General features: G+C 53.9%; 1 protein-coding gene across 2 annotated transcripts in view; it reads right to left on the bottom strand.

The window, feature by feature from the left end:
• Positions 1 to 302: 302 nt before the first annotated feature.
• The window catches only part of MAP2K3 (mitogen-activated protein kinase kinase 3), a 33191-nt gene continuing 19507 nt past the window's right edge, over positions 303 to 13986 (bottom strand). For both annotated transcript variants that reach the window (XM_084271107.1, XM_084271106.1), the window contains exons 4-13: positions 12301 to 12349; positions 9378 to 9491; positions 8941 to 9060; positions 8342 to 8458; positions 8130 to 8181; positions 7246 to 7373; positions 6579 to 6656; positions 4364 to 4503; positions 3540 to 3585; positions 303 to 3061 (exon numbers count right to left, since the gene is read on the bottom strand). In XM_084271107.1, the coding sequence (XP_084127233.1) occupies positions 2978 to 3061; positions 3540 to 3585; positions 4364 to 4503; positions 6579 to 6656; positions 7246 to 7373; positions 8130 to 8181; positions 8342 to 8458; positions 8941 to 9060; positions 9378 to 9491; positions 12301 to 12349 (928 nt within the window). In that variant the 3' untranslated portion in view covers positions 303 to 2977. The remainder of the gene's footprint in view (positions 3062 to 3539; positions 3586 to 4363; positions 4504 to 6578; positions 6657 to 7245; positions 7374 to 8129; positions 8182 to 8341; positions 8459 to 8940; positions 9061 to 9377; positions 9492 to 12300; positions 12350 to 13986) is intronic.

The raw sequence follows: 13986 nt of genomic DNA, 5'->3' as shown, positions 1-13986 counted from the left end.
GGCCGTGGGCAGCGCCTGCGCCCCCGGGACCCCCCAGACAGCGCCCCGACCCCCGCGGCCGGACCTCTGTGCGTGTCTCCCACCCCCACCCCTCCAAGCAGCACCCCCCCCTCCTGCCCGGCCCCTGGCAGCGGTACCGGGGTCCCGGCTCGTTCAGCCCCCAGCTCGGGATCAGCGTTACCCCACGGCAAGGAGAAGCCCCCTCCCACGATACCCCCCCTCATCATCCCGGGGGTCCCATCTCAGCAGCCCCCCAGATGCTCAAACGGCAACAAAAGAGGCAACAAGCAGCGGCTGGAGGGTGAATTTTATTGAAAACATTGACGGGGTTCAGTGGGTACAGACCGTTCTCAAAAACACAAGGCTAGAGGGGCTCCAGAAACCATGCCCACCTTAAAGCCATGCTGGTTCCACCCCCCCCCAGGGCTGCCATTCTCTCCCCCCACCACGGCAGAGGGGACACGGGACAGGAAAGTGTCGGGCACAGAGGGACAGGTAAGAGCCGTGAGGAATGAAGCTGAGCAGATGGCACACGAAGGTGTGTGTTTGCCTCTTCAGCAAAGCCCTGCTCCATCCGCAGGATCCCAAGCCCAGCCCAGAGGCACCTCCCTGGTGTGTGAAATGTTCCCTTTCCCCAAAAGACAGGGGAATGGGGACTTTCTCCAGGAGAAGTGCACACACACAAAAAGAAAACTTAATAAAAAAATTAAATCACCGTTCCCCAAAGCACCAAAAATAAAGGGGGAGAGGTAAAGGAAGGGGAAAGGGGCTGAAATAAGGAGAGAGAGGGAGAAAAAAAAGAAAGCTTAACATCAGAACAAAAATCCAAAGCAACCAACTATGGAAAAAAAAACCCCAAGCAACTGTACATCTGCACTGTGAAGCTGTCAGACTAAGCAGGTAAAGGGTGCAGGTGCTCCTGGAGAGCACTGGGGTGGTTGGCAGAGCAGGGCTGAGGAGGCAGAGCTGGAGAACATCAATCACTCCCTTATTTTGCACAGAGAGGTGGGATGCAGGGTCAGGGTCAAACCAAAAGCTGAACAGGGGTTGTGTGGCTCAGCCTGGGCTGGCTCTCCCGGGGTTTGTGACACAGGGATCAGAGCACTGGTGGGGTGGGAGTGTGGCTGCGTGATGCCCCAGCACAGGGGGATGCAGCACTGAAAACCACAGGCCCTGAAGCATCTTCCCCCAGGAGCAGCCCCATCCCCAGCACCACTTCAAACCCCAGAGCGGGGGAAGCAGCACACTTACAGGGACATCGTTCTTCAGTGGATGGGGGACCCTGAACACTGAAAATGGACCCTGTAATCCAGAGCCAAAGGACTGAATTTCAGGGGAAAAACAAAAAAACTTTTAAAAGATTCAGTTAAAAAATAGATATATTTCTTTTTTTTAAAAAAAAACTTAGGCCAGAGTGTTTTCTAGCAGCCCCTTCCCCACCACCCCAAATTCAGCCAGAAAAACGCCAGCCATTTCAGCAAATCTGGCCCCAGACACTCACACATTCGTCACTGATTTAAAAATATATAATATATATATATTGCGCACACACATCCACACACAAATATATATTAGAAAAGGGAAAAAAACCAAACCCAAATCCCTCTGAAAAGTCAATCTATTAAAAAAAACCAACAACCAAATCCACAGCCGGTGCGTTTATCCCGTGACCATGTACAGTAGAAGACAGAAATCCCTTTCGCTCCTGTAGCTCCTTGCAGGGTGTTCAGCCCAGGAGAGTGGGGAAACACATCAGGTTTTCACAGTGGATTTGTTAGTGGGGAAGGAATTGCTCCTCCCACGCAGAAGGGCTTTAATTTATAGCAAGTTAGATTAAAACTAGGAAAATTGTTACAAAGTCCATTATATATAGACATAAAATGTACAACTGTCAGCAGCCCCCCTGGGAGTCACTGTGGGGTTGATCTCAGCTGACACCTCGGCAGGCAGCTGGAGGGTTCGAAGGCAGTTTGGGATGTGAGGGGTACAAGTACGGCCTCCGAAACGAGCAGGTGTCACAGTGCGAGGTCTTACGTGAGCTCCAGGTTGGGAGTGGGAGCAACATCATCTCCAGGAGCCAGGGAAGGTGGAAGCAGGGGCTGCGAGTGGCATTAGATGCCCGGAGGAGGGATGTGTCCTCTCAGCCAGCCCAAGGCTGGAGGGGAGAGGGGTGGCACCCAGGGACCTGCTTGTCTCCCTGTGTCCCCTTGTGCTTGCGTGGGGAAGGGAGCACCGAGCTGAAGTCCTGTGGGCGGGCGTGGGGAGTGCAGGGGTCTCAGCTTGCATCAAGGTGGGGTCATCAAAAAACGCTTTCCTCTCCCTGTTTCCCCCAAGGGAACGGCGTATCAATTGAGGGAGGTGGATGCCTGGTCTTGTGCTGCCTCAAAAGGTCATTAAGATGACAGGCCAGGCATTAAACAGCCTCTGGTGTGAACAGTGGTGTGCCCAGGGAGCCCCACAGCCCCTCGGACAGCTCCTGGGGGCAGAGAGCCAGGCACAAAGGGAAGGCGAGCGAGACCAGGCTCTGGGGAAGGGGCTGTGGGAAGGCAGGGGAGAAGAGTGGGACAAGTGCAGCAGCATTTTTTTCTCTCTGCCTTCCTCAGGCAGTGAAGAAACACACCTTCCTGCGCTGTGCACCAGGCTGCTGGGGAGGGGAGATGCCCTCTAGCACCCTCTGCCCTGGCCCCAACTCAGGTGCCATGGGCACGGTCCTCTCCCCAGGAGGGATACACTGGTGTCAGCGGGGAACTCCTGAGCCTTCGGTCCCCGCGGCTTAGTTGGGAAGGTGCTGGCTTCAGAAGGCTCATCCTGGGGGATTTCATTGACAGAGAAAAGAAATTGTGAGGCCGGATGGAGCCAGAGATGCCCATGGGTTGGGGAAGTCGGATTTGTGCAAACCACTGTTAACTCGAGTCCTCGTTCGCTCTTCTGCGGGGACGCCAGGATGGGGGCACCGCACGAGGCCCTGAGGTGTGAGTTAAGAGTCTTCCCCGAGGATCTCTGTCACAAAGGAGGCCATGTCAGTCTCTTTGGTGTCGTGCAAGGTAAAGAAAGGGTGTTCCTGCCAACAAGACACAAGACATCATCAGCTGACACCCAAGGACAGACAAACCCAAGAGCAGTCCCCAGGGGATGTCACGAAGCTGGAGAGGTGCTGGGGGAGAGGTGGACACCAAGCTCCTTCCCATGGGACACCAGCCTTTAGTTTGAAGATTAACTAACACTTTGGGGTACAGTGTCTCTAGGTTCAACCCCAGCAGTTTGAACCTATGAACTTCCTTCCCATGGACCCCACACCTTGGCAGCTCCACTACCATCATTTGAGGTGTACACTTGTCAAGAGCAAATAGGCCAGAGGGAGAAAACATGTATAAAACCCAACCTTAACACCCATGAAATCAACACTACACCCATCCCGCTCCATGCCTGAAAAATCACCCACAATCCCTACACCCCATTTCCCTTGGACCTGCTGGGCCATTCATTTGACCTCTGAAATGTGTCATGATACAGACCAGCAGAAGCAGCTCTGGACTTACCATGAGTTCTAAATAGTTCATTCGCTCCGCAGGGTTCTTCCTCAAGCTGGAAGACAAAAAAATTGGGAGAGGCTGTGGGATTTCTTTTATTTTTATTTGCTGTATGTGGTCTATCACAAAGGATCTCCCCTTTCTGAGCAATGTGACACCCTTCTTGTGGGCAGCACCCACTCCTCACCCTCCTTGGCCAGGCAGGTTTGAACCCCCAGCAAAGCAGCCAGGCAGGTAACTGGGAAAGGCCAACTCATGGTGCTTCACCACAAAAAGCCAAGGAGCTCACTGCAGTCTGCCCCACACAGCCTTGTCCACACAGAACAGAGCAACGAGGAGATGGTTTCTCACCATCTACAGGGTGGAGAGATCATCTCAAGGGTCATTTGAGCCTTGGTGGGCTCACCCCCTGCCTGGCAGCTGCAAGCAGCACACAGGGAGCAGACAAGACAAGACAAGACACCCTGAGGGGAGCAGCTACTCTACATAGTGCCCACAAAACCACAAATCAGCTTTCACCCAGCAGCACCCAGACACTGCCAGGGGTTTGTTCTTGTTTCATTGCTGCTTTGCCAGAAACCACCAAAATTTCAGCAGCGACTACGGTGAAAAGGGAAGAGAAACCCCTGCACCTTCCAACCAGCCTGGGTGAGTCAGGCAGAGCGAAAAACCAGTCTGGGCAGAGCTTCCTGCCATGGCTGAGCAGCAGCATCTGTACAGTGAGGCGGGGAGTAACAGGCTCCAAAAGGATGACAAACCCAGCCCCACGCTTTGCTCCAACCCCCAGGGCTCCTCAGGCTGGGAGAAGCCCCCAGTCCCTGCTGGAGACTCACCACTGCGCCGTGAAGTCCACAAACTCCTTGGAGAAGCGATCGGTGGGAAGCTGGGGTGAAGGCTCCTCCACCACTTGCTTGAGCTGTTGGAAGGGGGTGCCCCATGACTCGTAGGGGAAACGCAGAATGGCCAGCTCGATCTGAGGACAGAGACAGGCTGGCATGAGACACCAGGACACCAGCTCGGATTCAAACTGAAAACCCCCTTTCCTTACAAACCATTTTCAATTTGGGTCATACCACTTTTCTTTTTTCTTTTTTTTTTTTAAAAATACAAAGACCCAGAGGCCAAAAATACTTCCTTTTGAGGCCGGCTCAGCATATTAATGCATTTACAGGAAGCCACCAAAGATATGTAAAATGGGATTATTTAAAAAGATAACAGCACACCACTGCTGCGCCCGCTTCCAAAGTGCTTTGCTCTCCCACAAGGCAGCCTCTGGGCTTCAGACTAGCACTCTTATGGGCTAGACACACAAAGAGAAAAATCCACAAACCCAAGAAAAACTAAGTGGTAGAACATCACTCAGGGAGATCTTTGCCAAACCACCTCCATTACTGGGTCCTTCCTACAAGTCACCTCTGCTCTGTCATTCATGTGAGCAGGAAAAAGCCTGTCACAGCTTTTGGGCAGTCACCTCATGCCAAAGGCTGTCTCCCATCTCCAAACCTGCCTGGCAGAGTGGGATTGGAGGAATGAGAACCTTGACAGGATGCAGGGACCCCCCCACCCCGTCGCTGGCTCAGACTTGGGAAACTCAGCTCCTGCTGCTGGACAATAGAATGAAGCCACCAGCCCAGAAAGGCCTGGATTAGCCCTAAAACCAGCTGGTCTGAAATCAACCAACCCCCCTCAGAAATAAAAAATAACAAAACAGGATGCATGCCCAGGGAAGAAGGCATTAGAGGGAGTCAGACACATTGGGGCTCCATCCAGCTGCCACGGGCAGGCTTTCAGCAAGGTCCCCTCTCCCATTCAGCTTTGGAAAGGTGAAGAGATTTTGTCATTCACACAACCTCCCACCCCACAGTTTCCTGCCCCTCGGAAGAAAAGCCAGAGCAGATTGCATTTCCAGCCAGCCCAGCTCTGCTCTGCACTGGCATGAGGACACCAGGGAGAGGTGCCTGGGTTTGGCACTGCAGACAAAGGGATGTTTGCCAAGAGATCTGTGCAGCACACACACACTCAAGGAAGCTGTGGCTTGGTTTGGGCACTGCAAACAAGGAGCAGGTTTAAAAATCCCTGAAAATAATCTACCCACAGGCAGAGAGTCTCCTGGAGAGCCAGACACACATCCCCAGGAGGCATCCCCCTCGAGCCAGCAGCTGGGGTTTCCTTTGTCCTCTGGCGCCAGAGGATTTCAGCTGCTTTCTGCACGATCTGTTTCTTGCAGGAGGCAGATAAACCATCCAGAGCAGCTGTGATGTTGGAACCGAAAGTATTTCCCCTTCCTGTTGGGTGCTCAGAGCTACCCTGCAGACAGGCCTTGCTGCAAACCATGCACGGCCCCCCTCGCTGCAGCAGGGTGGGGGTAACTCACCCCCATCCTCCTGCAAGGCTTTGCTAACACGGGGTGTTGGGGGGGAAGGAGGGGGTGTGCATGCAGAAGGCTGTGACCCAGCTACCGCAGGCTCCACTTGCTGCCTCTCCAGACAGCGCATGGGGAGCTGCAGAGCAATTAAAACCCAGACTCTCAAATGCCCAGCTAAGCTCACTGTCATCCAGATACGGCCCCTGGGAGCCTGCCAGCCACACCAGCACCGCCCTGAGCTAGCTGGAGCTATTTGGAGCCGGCATTGTACACTAGCAGCACTGTGAAACCAAGTGGAGGAGCACAAGGGAACCATGTGGGGATAAGAGGACTTTATGGGTCCCCCAGGAACACACAAGAAAGGAGAGGAGGAAAGAGAAAGGGCAGGAGATGGATTAGCTCCTGATGAGCTTGCCAGCCAACTGGGCAGCAGCCGCAGCAGTGGTGGCACTGCTGGCTGCACGCCCCGACTCACAGGCACCTGGGTGAGGTTTCCACCACCCTGCACCCTGGGCAACCCACCTCCTGCCCCGAGCAATCAACACTCAGCATTTAGCCCCATTTGGTGGGCATCCATGCAGAGCTGAAGCCACCAGATCCCACCACTCACAGCAGGTTTAAAGCCCCACCAGTACAGACCCCTCCCCAGTCCCAGGGCTGCAGGTCCAAGCCCTTGATGTTACCATTGTGATTCCCAGACTCCAGACATCCGACTTCACGTTGTAGCCCTTCTGGTTCAGCTCAGGGTTTATTCTTTCTGGCTGTAACAGCAAAAGGGAAGATATCACAACTCTATCTTGTTTTCCCAGTGCGAACCCCACAGAGCAGATCTCTGGCTCAAAAGGCAGGTTGGGTGGATTCCCCTGGCTCATGGAGGCAGGGTCTGAGGTTGTATCTAGCACTGATTGCTCCACACAACCCCCATAAACTCTCCCCTCCAGCTCCTGAGTGAAACCTGTACTATCCCTGCAGCACGATCCCTGCCCCAGGAGCACACAGATGGCAAAGGGAAATTCACATTGATTTGAAAGGATGAAATGAAATAATCCTGCCAAGAAAAGCCTCAGCATTTTCTAGCTAACAAGGAGCAGCCCTTCCAACCATCACCACCAGCACCAGGCAGTCTTTCATCCTTCTGCAATTGGAAAAGGGCAGAGGAAGAGCCTGCTGCAGGATTAACACAGGCAGCAGGGTTTACACAGGGAGTAATCCCGTCCTTGGAGAACTCTGCCGAGTCAGGAAGCCCAGAGCACTCTGAAGTGGTTTCTGTCTCAGGGCAGAGGTGAAACCAAGACTGATTTCTAGAGCAGCAGCCTCTTCAGGCAGCTCCAGCCCCACACAAGCACTTACAGCCATGTAGGGTTTGCAGCCGGCGTCCATGGTCTTTGCCACTGAGTCCACCAGGTAGCCGCTGATCCCGAAATCACACATTTTCACATGTCCCTCCTTGTTGATCAGCACGTTGGAAGGTTTCACGTCTAAGAGAGAGAACATGAGAGGGCAGACTGGGCCTTTGCAGAGGCACTGCAGAGTCTGAGACAAGATGAGAAACTGGGAGGGGAGCGGGCAGGCCCTAACACAAGGGAAGGGAGACAAAACCCCACCCATCTTATTTCAGTAAGAGTTGTTCACAAGTAAAACTAACTCTGCCCCTCCAGGCAGAACAGGCCTCCTCTCTAATGAGGCAGGTCAAAAGGTTGAAATAAAACATCGATGAGCTAATGCCCAGCTCCTTAGGAAGAGGTTTGTGCACACAACACAGCCCTAAAAGCTCAACTTCACCAAGCTCTCAGGACAGCTTGTCTCATGCCCATCATGATCCGTTCACAATTACACAAGGATCTATACCAGGATGAAGAACAGGACCCAAGTGTTGCAATTCCCATCTGCTATTTACAAGGTGTCCTTCAGCCCTCAGCTTGATAGAGCTACCCAGCCAGGAAGGCAAGGGGATTTTGGCCCCAAGGGGGGCCCCATGCAGCTCTGTACTCACAGAGAGTGAGAGATGCCCATAAAAAACCAGAGGTAGCAAGGAATTCAGTTACATACAACCCTTAATCTGGAAAGGATGAGAACATCATCATGCGAACAGATGCATGAAGGATACACCTTAGGAATAGGCCTCAGGCATCTCTGTCCACTAGATATGGACATGGTGGACAGATCCCAAGTACCAAAGCCCACTGCAGGCATCCCAGAGGAACCCACCATGCATCTTTGGGGGAGGCACCTACCTCTATGGATTACGGACAGTTTACTGTGCAGATGCTCCAGAGCTCGTACAATCTGGGAACAAACACAGAGAAAGAGCATCCGTTACCCACACACAGTACCAGCCTTACACTGCAAACACACCACCCGTTTCCACATGCTGTAGGCTTGAGCAGAGACCTTCAATAGGCTCAGGGGATGTATAAAACTGGCCAAGAACCCAAGAGGCACTCACAGACACAGCCATTTTCCCCAAAATGTCTTCAGGGATGGTTTTCTTCTTTTCCAGGACTTTCTTGTAGAATTTATCTAGGGAGGTGTCCATGAGCTCCATGCAGATCCACACATCACCCTGCAGACAGAGAGAAAGCAGTTGAGAGGGAATCCCCTGGAAATCCCTGAGAGCTGAAGGGAGAAGTGGGGACAGATGGACAAACAGATGTTGCCCCTTCCACATGGGGGCAAGTCAAGGTCCCTGCCACACAGCTCCTGTTGGCCACACCACCAGCACACAAGCCCCACACTAGAGAGTGATGGGCACAGATGTCTAGGTACCACCAAAACCACCTGCAGTGGCTCCCTCTGAAGATCTACCCCAAAGCTGGTCCAGGTCACGGACAAGATTGGTTGGGCACTTGCCATGGAAGTGGGGAACAGAACCTGCTCAATGCTGCCTGAGAGAGGCAAGCCTTTGACTTTAAGTCATGGGAGCATCTCAAAGAGCCCAGCTGGGCCGATGAAAGCAGAGGCAGTTTGGGTGAGTTTCATCCCTCCAGTGCAACTGCAGGGGCAGCAGGTGCCACGCAGCCCACCACCAATCCCCCAGCTCCGTACCTCGCGGAAGAGGGCTCCGTAGAAGGTGACAGTATAGAAGCAATCAACTGTCCTCATGGAGATGTCCAAGTCCATCAATAACCTCTTCTGCTCCTGAGTGTTCACAGTCGCTCGAATCCTCTGAAACAAGTATGAAAGAAGAAGGGTTGGATGTAGGTGGGATAACACCATCATCCCCCAGGTTGACTCAATAACCACAGTTCTTAGGCCAGGGCAAGCATTTTGGGCTTATTTTACAGCCAGTAGCACCCCAGGAGATGCCCACACCGCCTCCTCCAGGGAGCACCTTAGTGAATGACAAATCCCTGGCAAGCTCTTTAGCAGATGCAGGATCAGGCCAGCAGCCCAATGTCAGACACTCTGACGTCCCAGCATTGCACTGTCTAGCTGCAGGCACCAAGCCTGGCTTAGCAAGCCCAGAGTCCAGCTGTCCTCACCTTCACTGCCATGATGGTCCCGCTTTGCGCATGTCGGACTTTCTCCACCACGCCATAGGCTCCGCGGCCCAGCTCTGAAATCGCCACCAGGTCATCAGCTTCCACCTCAAAGTTCTTAAAGAAGAGAGACAGAGATCAGACACAGGCATGCTTATCACCAAGGACATCAGCAAAGGTCCAATGCTCGTAGCTCATCCATGCACAGCACCTCTAAACAACGGGACCTACGGGACCCCAGCAGGTATTCAAGAAAACAGGGTGGGTTTGGGTTTTTGCTGTGTTGAACCAGGGCCCAAACCCTCTCACCCTGTACTTAGCAGGGCTCATTTAATTCCCCTTCTGCAGCTAGAGATCAGGACTTGCGTGCTTCAAGCCAGGGCACACTGCCACTGAAAAGGGCACCAAAGGTTGGTGCCTCGCTGCCTGCCCAGGATTACCCACACCAGGGCAGTTCTGTGGGTGCTGAACTACTTGCAGGATTTTAACAGCTCCTGTGCCAACATGGGCAGCAGTCAGGAGCCTCTGCCCAGCTCCAAATCATTGTGTGCAGCCGGGGATCCCTCACCTCACCCCGTATCCCAAGAGATCATCAGTCACTAACACACCCACATGCATAACAACCCCTCTGACTGTGCAAAGCTTTAGATGGGATAGTGCACCCAGCAACCCAGCACATGAATTCCTAATTAATGGGGAGTTCAAATGGGGTTTACCTGCTTTCCATACTTTCTCCTGCCATCAGAAAGCAGCAAAGTAAAACCTGAGTTAGCACCAACAAAGGAGCTCAGGTGATTAGAGCTAGGTAAGCCTCACTTGAAGGTGTAAAAACCCCACTGCCAACACTCAGACAAGTGAGTGCCCCACGCAGCAGGGAGCCAGCAAGCTCCTGCACAACCCACAAGCAAGTTTCCCTAAAGCTGTGTTACCCTGTAATTGCCTGCTCTGCTGGGCAGGGCACAAACTCTTTGAGTGAGACATGGGCTATTTTTGGATGCTGTGTTCATCGCTCCTAATAAGTCACAAGCCTTCTTTTAGCCAGGCTTTATCCAGCCTCCAGTTTTCCTCCGGTCTCAGGGAAGAAAGACATAATACCAGGATGCCAAATTGCCCCAGTAGCCACAAAGGCAGCAAGGGTGGGAAACATCCCCAGCACAGCGCCGGATACTGTGCCTGCGAGCTACGCCCAGAGGAAACAGCCTCTGGCATTAAGGAGCCAAGCTGGGAGAGGTGGCTGCCAGGCTCCAGGCCAGCAAGCTCCCCTCAGCGCTGGCCACGGCGTGGCCAGCAGCAAACAGGGCCACCAGACCTTCCTGCCAGCCCTGGGTCTGTTTATGTGAGCCAGATGTGCCTGGCAGGCAGCCGAGGAGGGAGCGAGAGGCCTCTGCTTGAGCTCAGCACCGAGCTATGTGCTGCCCAGCACAGGAAGGTGCCGGCCTTTTCCTGGGCAGGACAGTGTATCCAGAGAGGAGGAGTGTGGGACTGATGGGGCTGCATCCACCCCCCTGCCCTGTCGCCCTGAGCAGTTGGGAAAGGAGCACTGTAGGCCTGCAGCTCCTGCAGGGCCCTCAGGAAGGATCTGGTGGTGCTTTTTGGGACACGTGTGCTGCAGTTGTTCCAGCTTATTGTTTGGTGGGTTTTTTTTTTTCTGGCATGTACCCTGAGGCTTCCCCAGAAACTGGTGGTGCCTGGAATCAGCATCACCCTGCCCAGCAACAGAGGAGCTCACTTCCCTGGCACTGCTCATCCCTAAGCCCCAGGGGGTGCTGAGTCAGTAGTGGGGATGCAGGGCATCTCCTGTACAGGTCTGATGGACCTAAGGTCATCATCCACACCCACAGCACAAAGCTGACCTTCTGTCCAGACCCTTTTCCTCCATCCCACGTTGCATCACTCCAAAGCTACCTGGACCAGACCACTCCTGCAAATGCAGGGCAGGCAGAGCAAGGAAGGAAGTCTAGGGAGCTCTCTCCAAGCTACAGCGCTCTCCTGTTGCACACTCCATATGCAGGCTGTCAGAAAGCATCTCTCCCCAGCTATTAATACCCATGACACAATGGCCAGAAAATTACACAGGCAGCAGGGTTGTTCCCTGGATCCTACCAAAGTTTCCTCTTTTCTCCCCTCCCCTATCAGTCCCCTAACCCTAAAACCTCACACCAAGGCTGAGGACCCCAGGTCCCATCAGCCAAGCCACCTCCCAGCCTGGAAGGTAAGCAGCTAGATATAGGGCTGATCCAATGCATGGTATTTTTAGCTCATTTGCAACAGCCTCCTGCAGCCCCAGGAGAGCCCGTAACAAGAGAATGAAATAAAAGAGAGAGCGTGGCTATTTCTAGCAGTGTTTTTCATCAGGTCACTAAGGAAAGGCTTTGGAGAGCTGGGGAGCAGCTTTGTGCCCAGCCTCTCCCAGGCCACAGGCAGTAACACAGCCCTGTGGGTCATCAGGACAAAGGGGACTTTGTTTGGGGCAGCCAGAGAGCGTGGTGAGGCCACGCTGATTTAGGGCACGCACACTGGGTGTGTGTATTCAGACTGAGGTGGGTGGTGGGGCTGTCAAGGGACCATGGTGATCTACCACACACCCAGCCTTTAATTCCAACCCACCTTGCAGGGACTGTCCCCAGGCAGGAGACCAGGCTTAGAGACACACAGTCTTGCAGGCAGGGTGACATGTTCAGCTCCCTGCTCTAAATACACACAGACATCCCATCATTCCACAGGGAAAAGGTCCCACTGTGGGTGTCTCATCCCTGCACAGATGCATCCCATGAGGCTGCACCAGGATGGCACAGTCCTTCTCATGGGACTCTCTGAAACCTCGAGGTCTCATCTGATGGGCTGTCAGGCATGAGCCATAAAACCTCCTATACAAGGGGCAAATAACATTGGAAGCCAGGAGAAAATAAACCACATTGAGACGTACTTTATCTCCGATGGTAATGAACGCTCTGGAATCCAAGTTCCTGGGGGGCCTGCAAGAAAAGAGAGAGTGTCAGGAGAAAGCCCAGCTTTGTAAGCCCTCTTGAGCAGAGCCAGGTTTTGCAGTCCTTCCAGCACTCCCAGCCACCACTTTCCACTGTGCCTTCTTGTCACGGTGCCAAATGAATCCCCTCCAAACTCTCACAGATGCTTTAATCGTGCCGGTAACACCTCAGCCCACACCCAGGAGGCACCTGCGGCGTGCAGCCCACGAGAACCCCAGAGAGTCAGTGAGGTGAGACATGCATCCAACCAACAGGCTACGAAACCATCCCCGCTCAGGAGCCCGAGGAACCGAGACCGACGGGATGAGACGTCTCTGCGGCAGCGCAGCTCAGCTGTCGTGTTTTGACAGGCAGGTGTTGTAACACCAGCCACGTAGCCCGAAACGCACGCCGAGGGAACAACAGGTAATTCCTCACCCGTGAGTCACTTGTGTACACTCTGTGTACACTCACAGGCCTGTTTCAGGCAGCGTGGCAGGCAGAGCAGGCAGCACTTCAGCATCACGCTTTGCACAACACCAGGCAGGCGAAAGTCTTCCTCTATGGCTTTTCCCTCCCCACACCCCCCCGCCCTTGTCACTGCCCACTTCCCATTACGGGCAGCAAGGTACTTTTACAGGCGACACGTCCCTCATGCCTCACTTCTCTGCTCTCCCCATCCCCTGCAACCTTCTAAAGAGTAGAGATTGCCCAACTGGTTTGGCCTCCCTATTCCCATCAGAGCAATACAGCAACCTCTGGGTTCAAGGAAGTACTTCAGGGCTCACGGCAAAGGCTTTGCACTGGGCAAATATTTGCACTGCAGCTTGAGAAGCGCGGGGAAAAGGGGCTGGGGGTGGCTCACACCAGCTTTTACAGGAGCCCTCTGGGAATGCAAGCACCCCCAAACATCTGGCACGACACCATCTCCAGGGGAAACTGAAATATGGATAAGAGTGGGGAGGGATGCACCCGTGGGGGAAGGAGGTGGCTGTTGCACGCAGGGCTTGGCGTGTGCATGCAGGGCTGCACAGCATTAATGTGGGAATGCCCCTGGCTCCCCCACCGACAGATCTGCCTTCTCCAGCTGGGGGTTTACCTCCCTTGAAGGGAGATACCACATCTCTCCTGGAGCCAAGAAGGTCTCTAGAAGGGTCTCTGGAGCAAGTGAGGCTCAGTGGTGGAGACGCAGCCCCAAGTGCTTTGGAGGAGCACCATGGAAGAGGAATTTAAGCTGTCTGCTCTTTGTCAAACCAGGCACTGCTACCCTGGGCTCTCCCCCACAACATAACAAGCATCAGACACACGAAACAAACAGGGCAGAGAGAAATTCCAGGGCCCTGAGATACTGCTGGGCACTGGCCCCTGGCACTGAGCAGCACAACACAAGCCACCCATGTCCTCCCTGCACCAAGGCGGGGAGCTGCAAACAACTCAGACTAGCCCTGATGGGGTCAAACCATGCAGAGCACCTCCCAACCCTCAACCCCCTGCTCCTGCTGCGGTCCAACTGTCACCACCCCTCCCTTCCCTTGCACTAAAAGCCTTCCCCTCTCCTTCCCTCAGGCAGATTTGCCCTTTGCCCTCTGCACAGCCACAGCAGGAGGACTGAAGAGTCTCCCAGCCTTTGCCTTTCAGCCACTTCA

The sequence above is a fragment of the Gallinula chloropus genome (assembly GCF_964237585.1).
Source record: "Gallinula chloropus genome assembly, chromosome: 15".
Classification (NCBI taxonomy): domain Eukaryota; kingdom Metazoa; phylum Chordata; class Aves; order Gruiformes; family Rallidae; genus Gallinula; species Gallinula chloropus.
The sequence above is the reverse complement of the archived record's forward strand: the minus strand, read 5'-3'. Positions and strand labels throughout refer to the sequence as shown.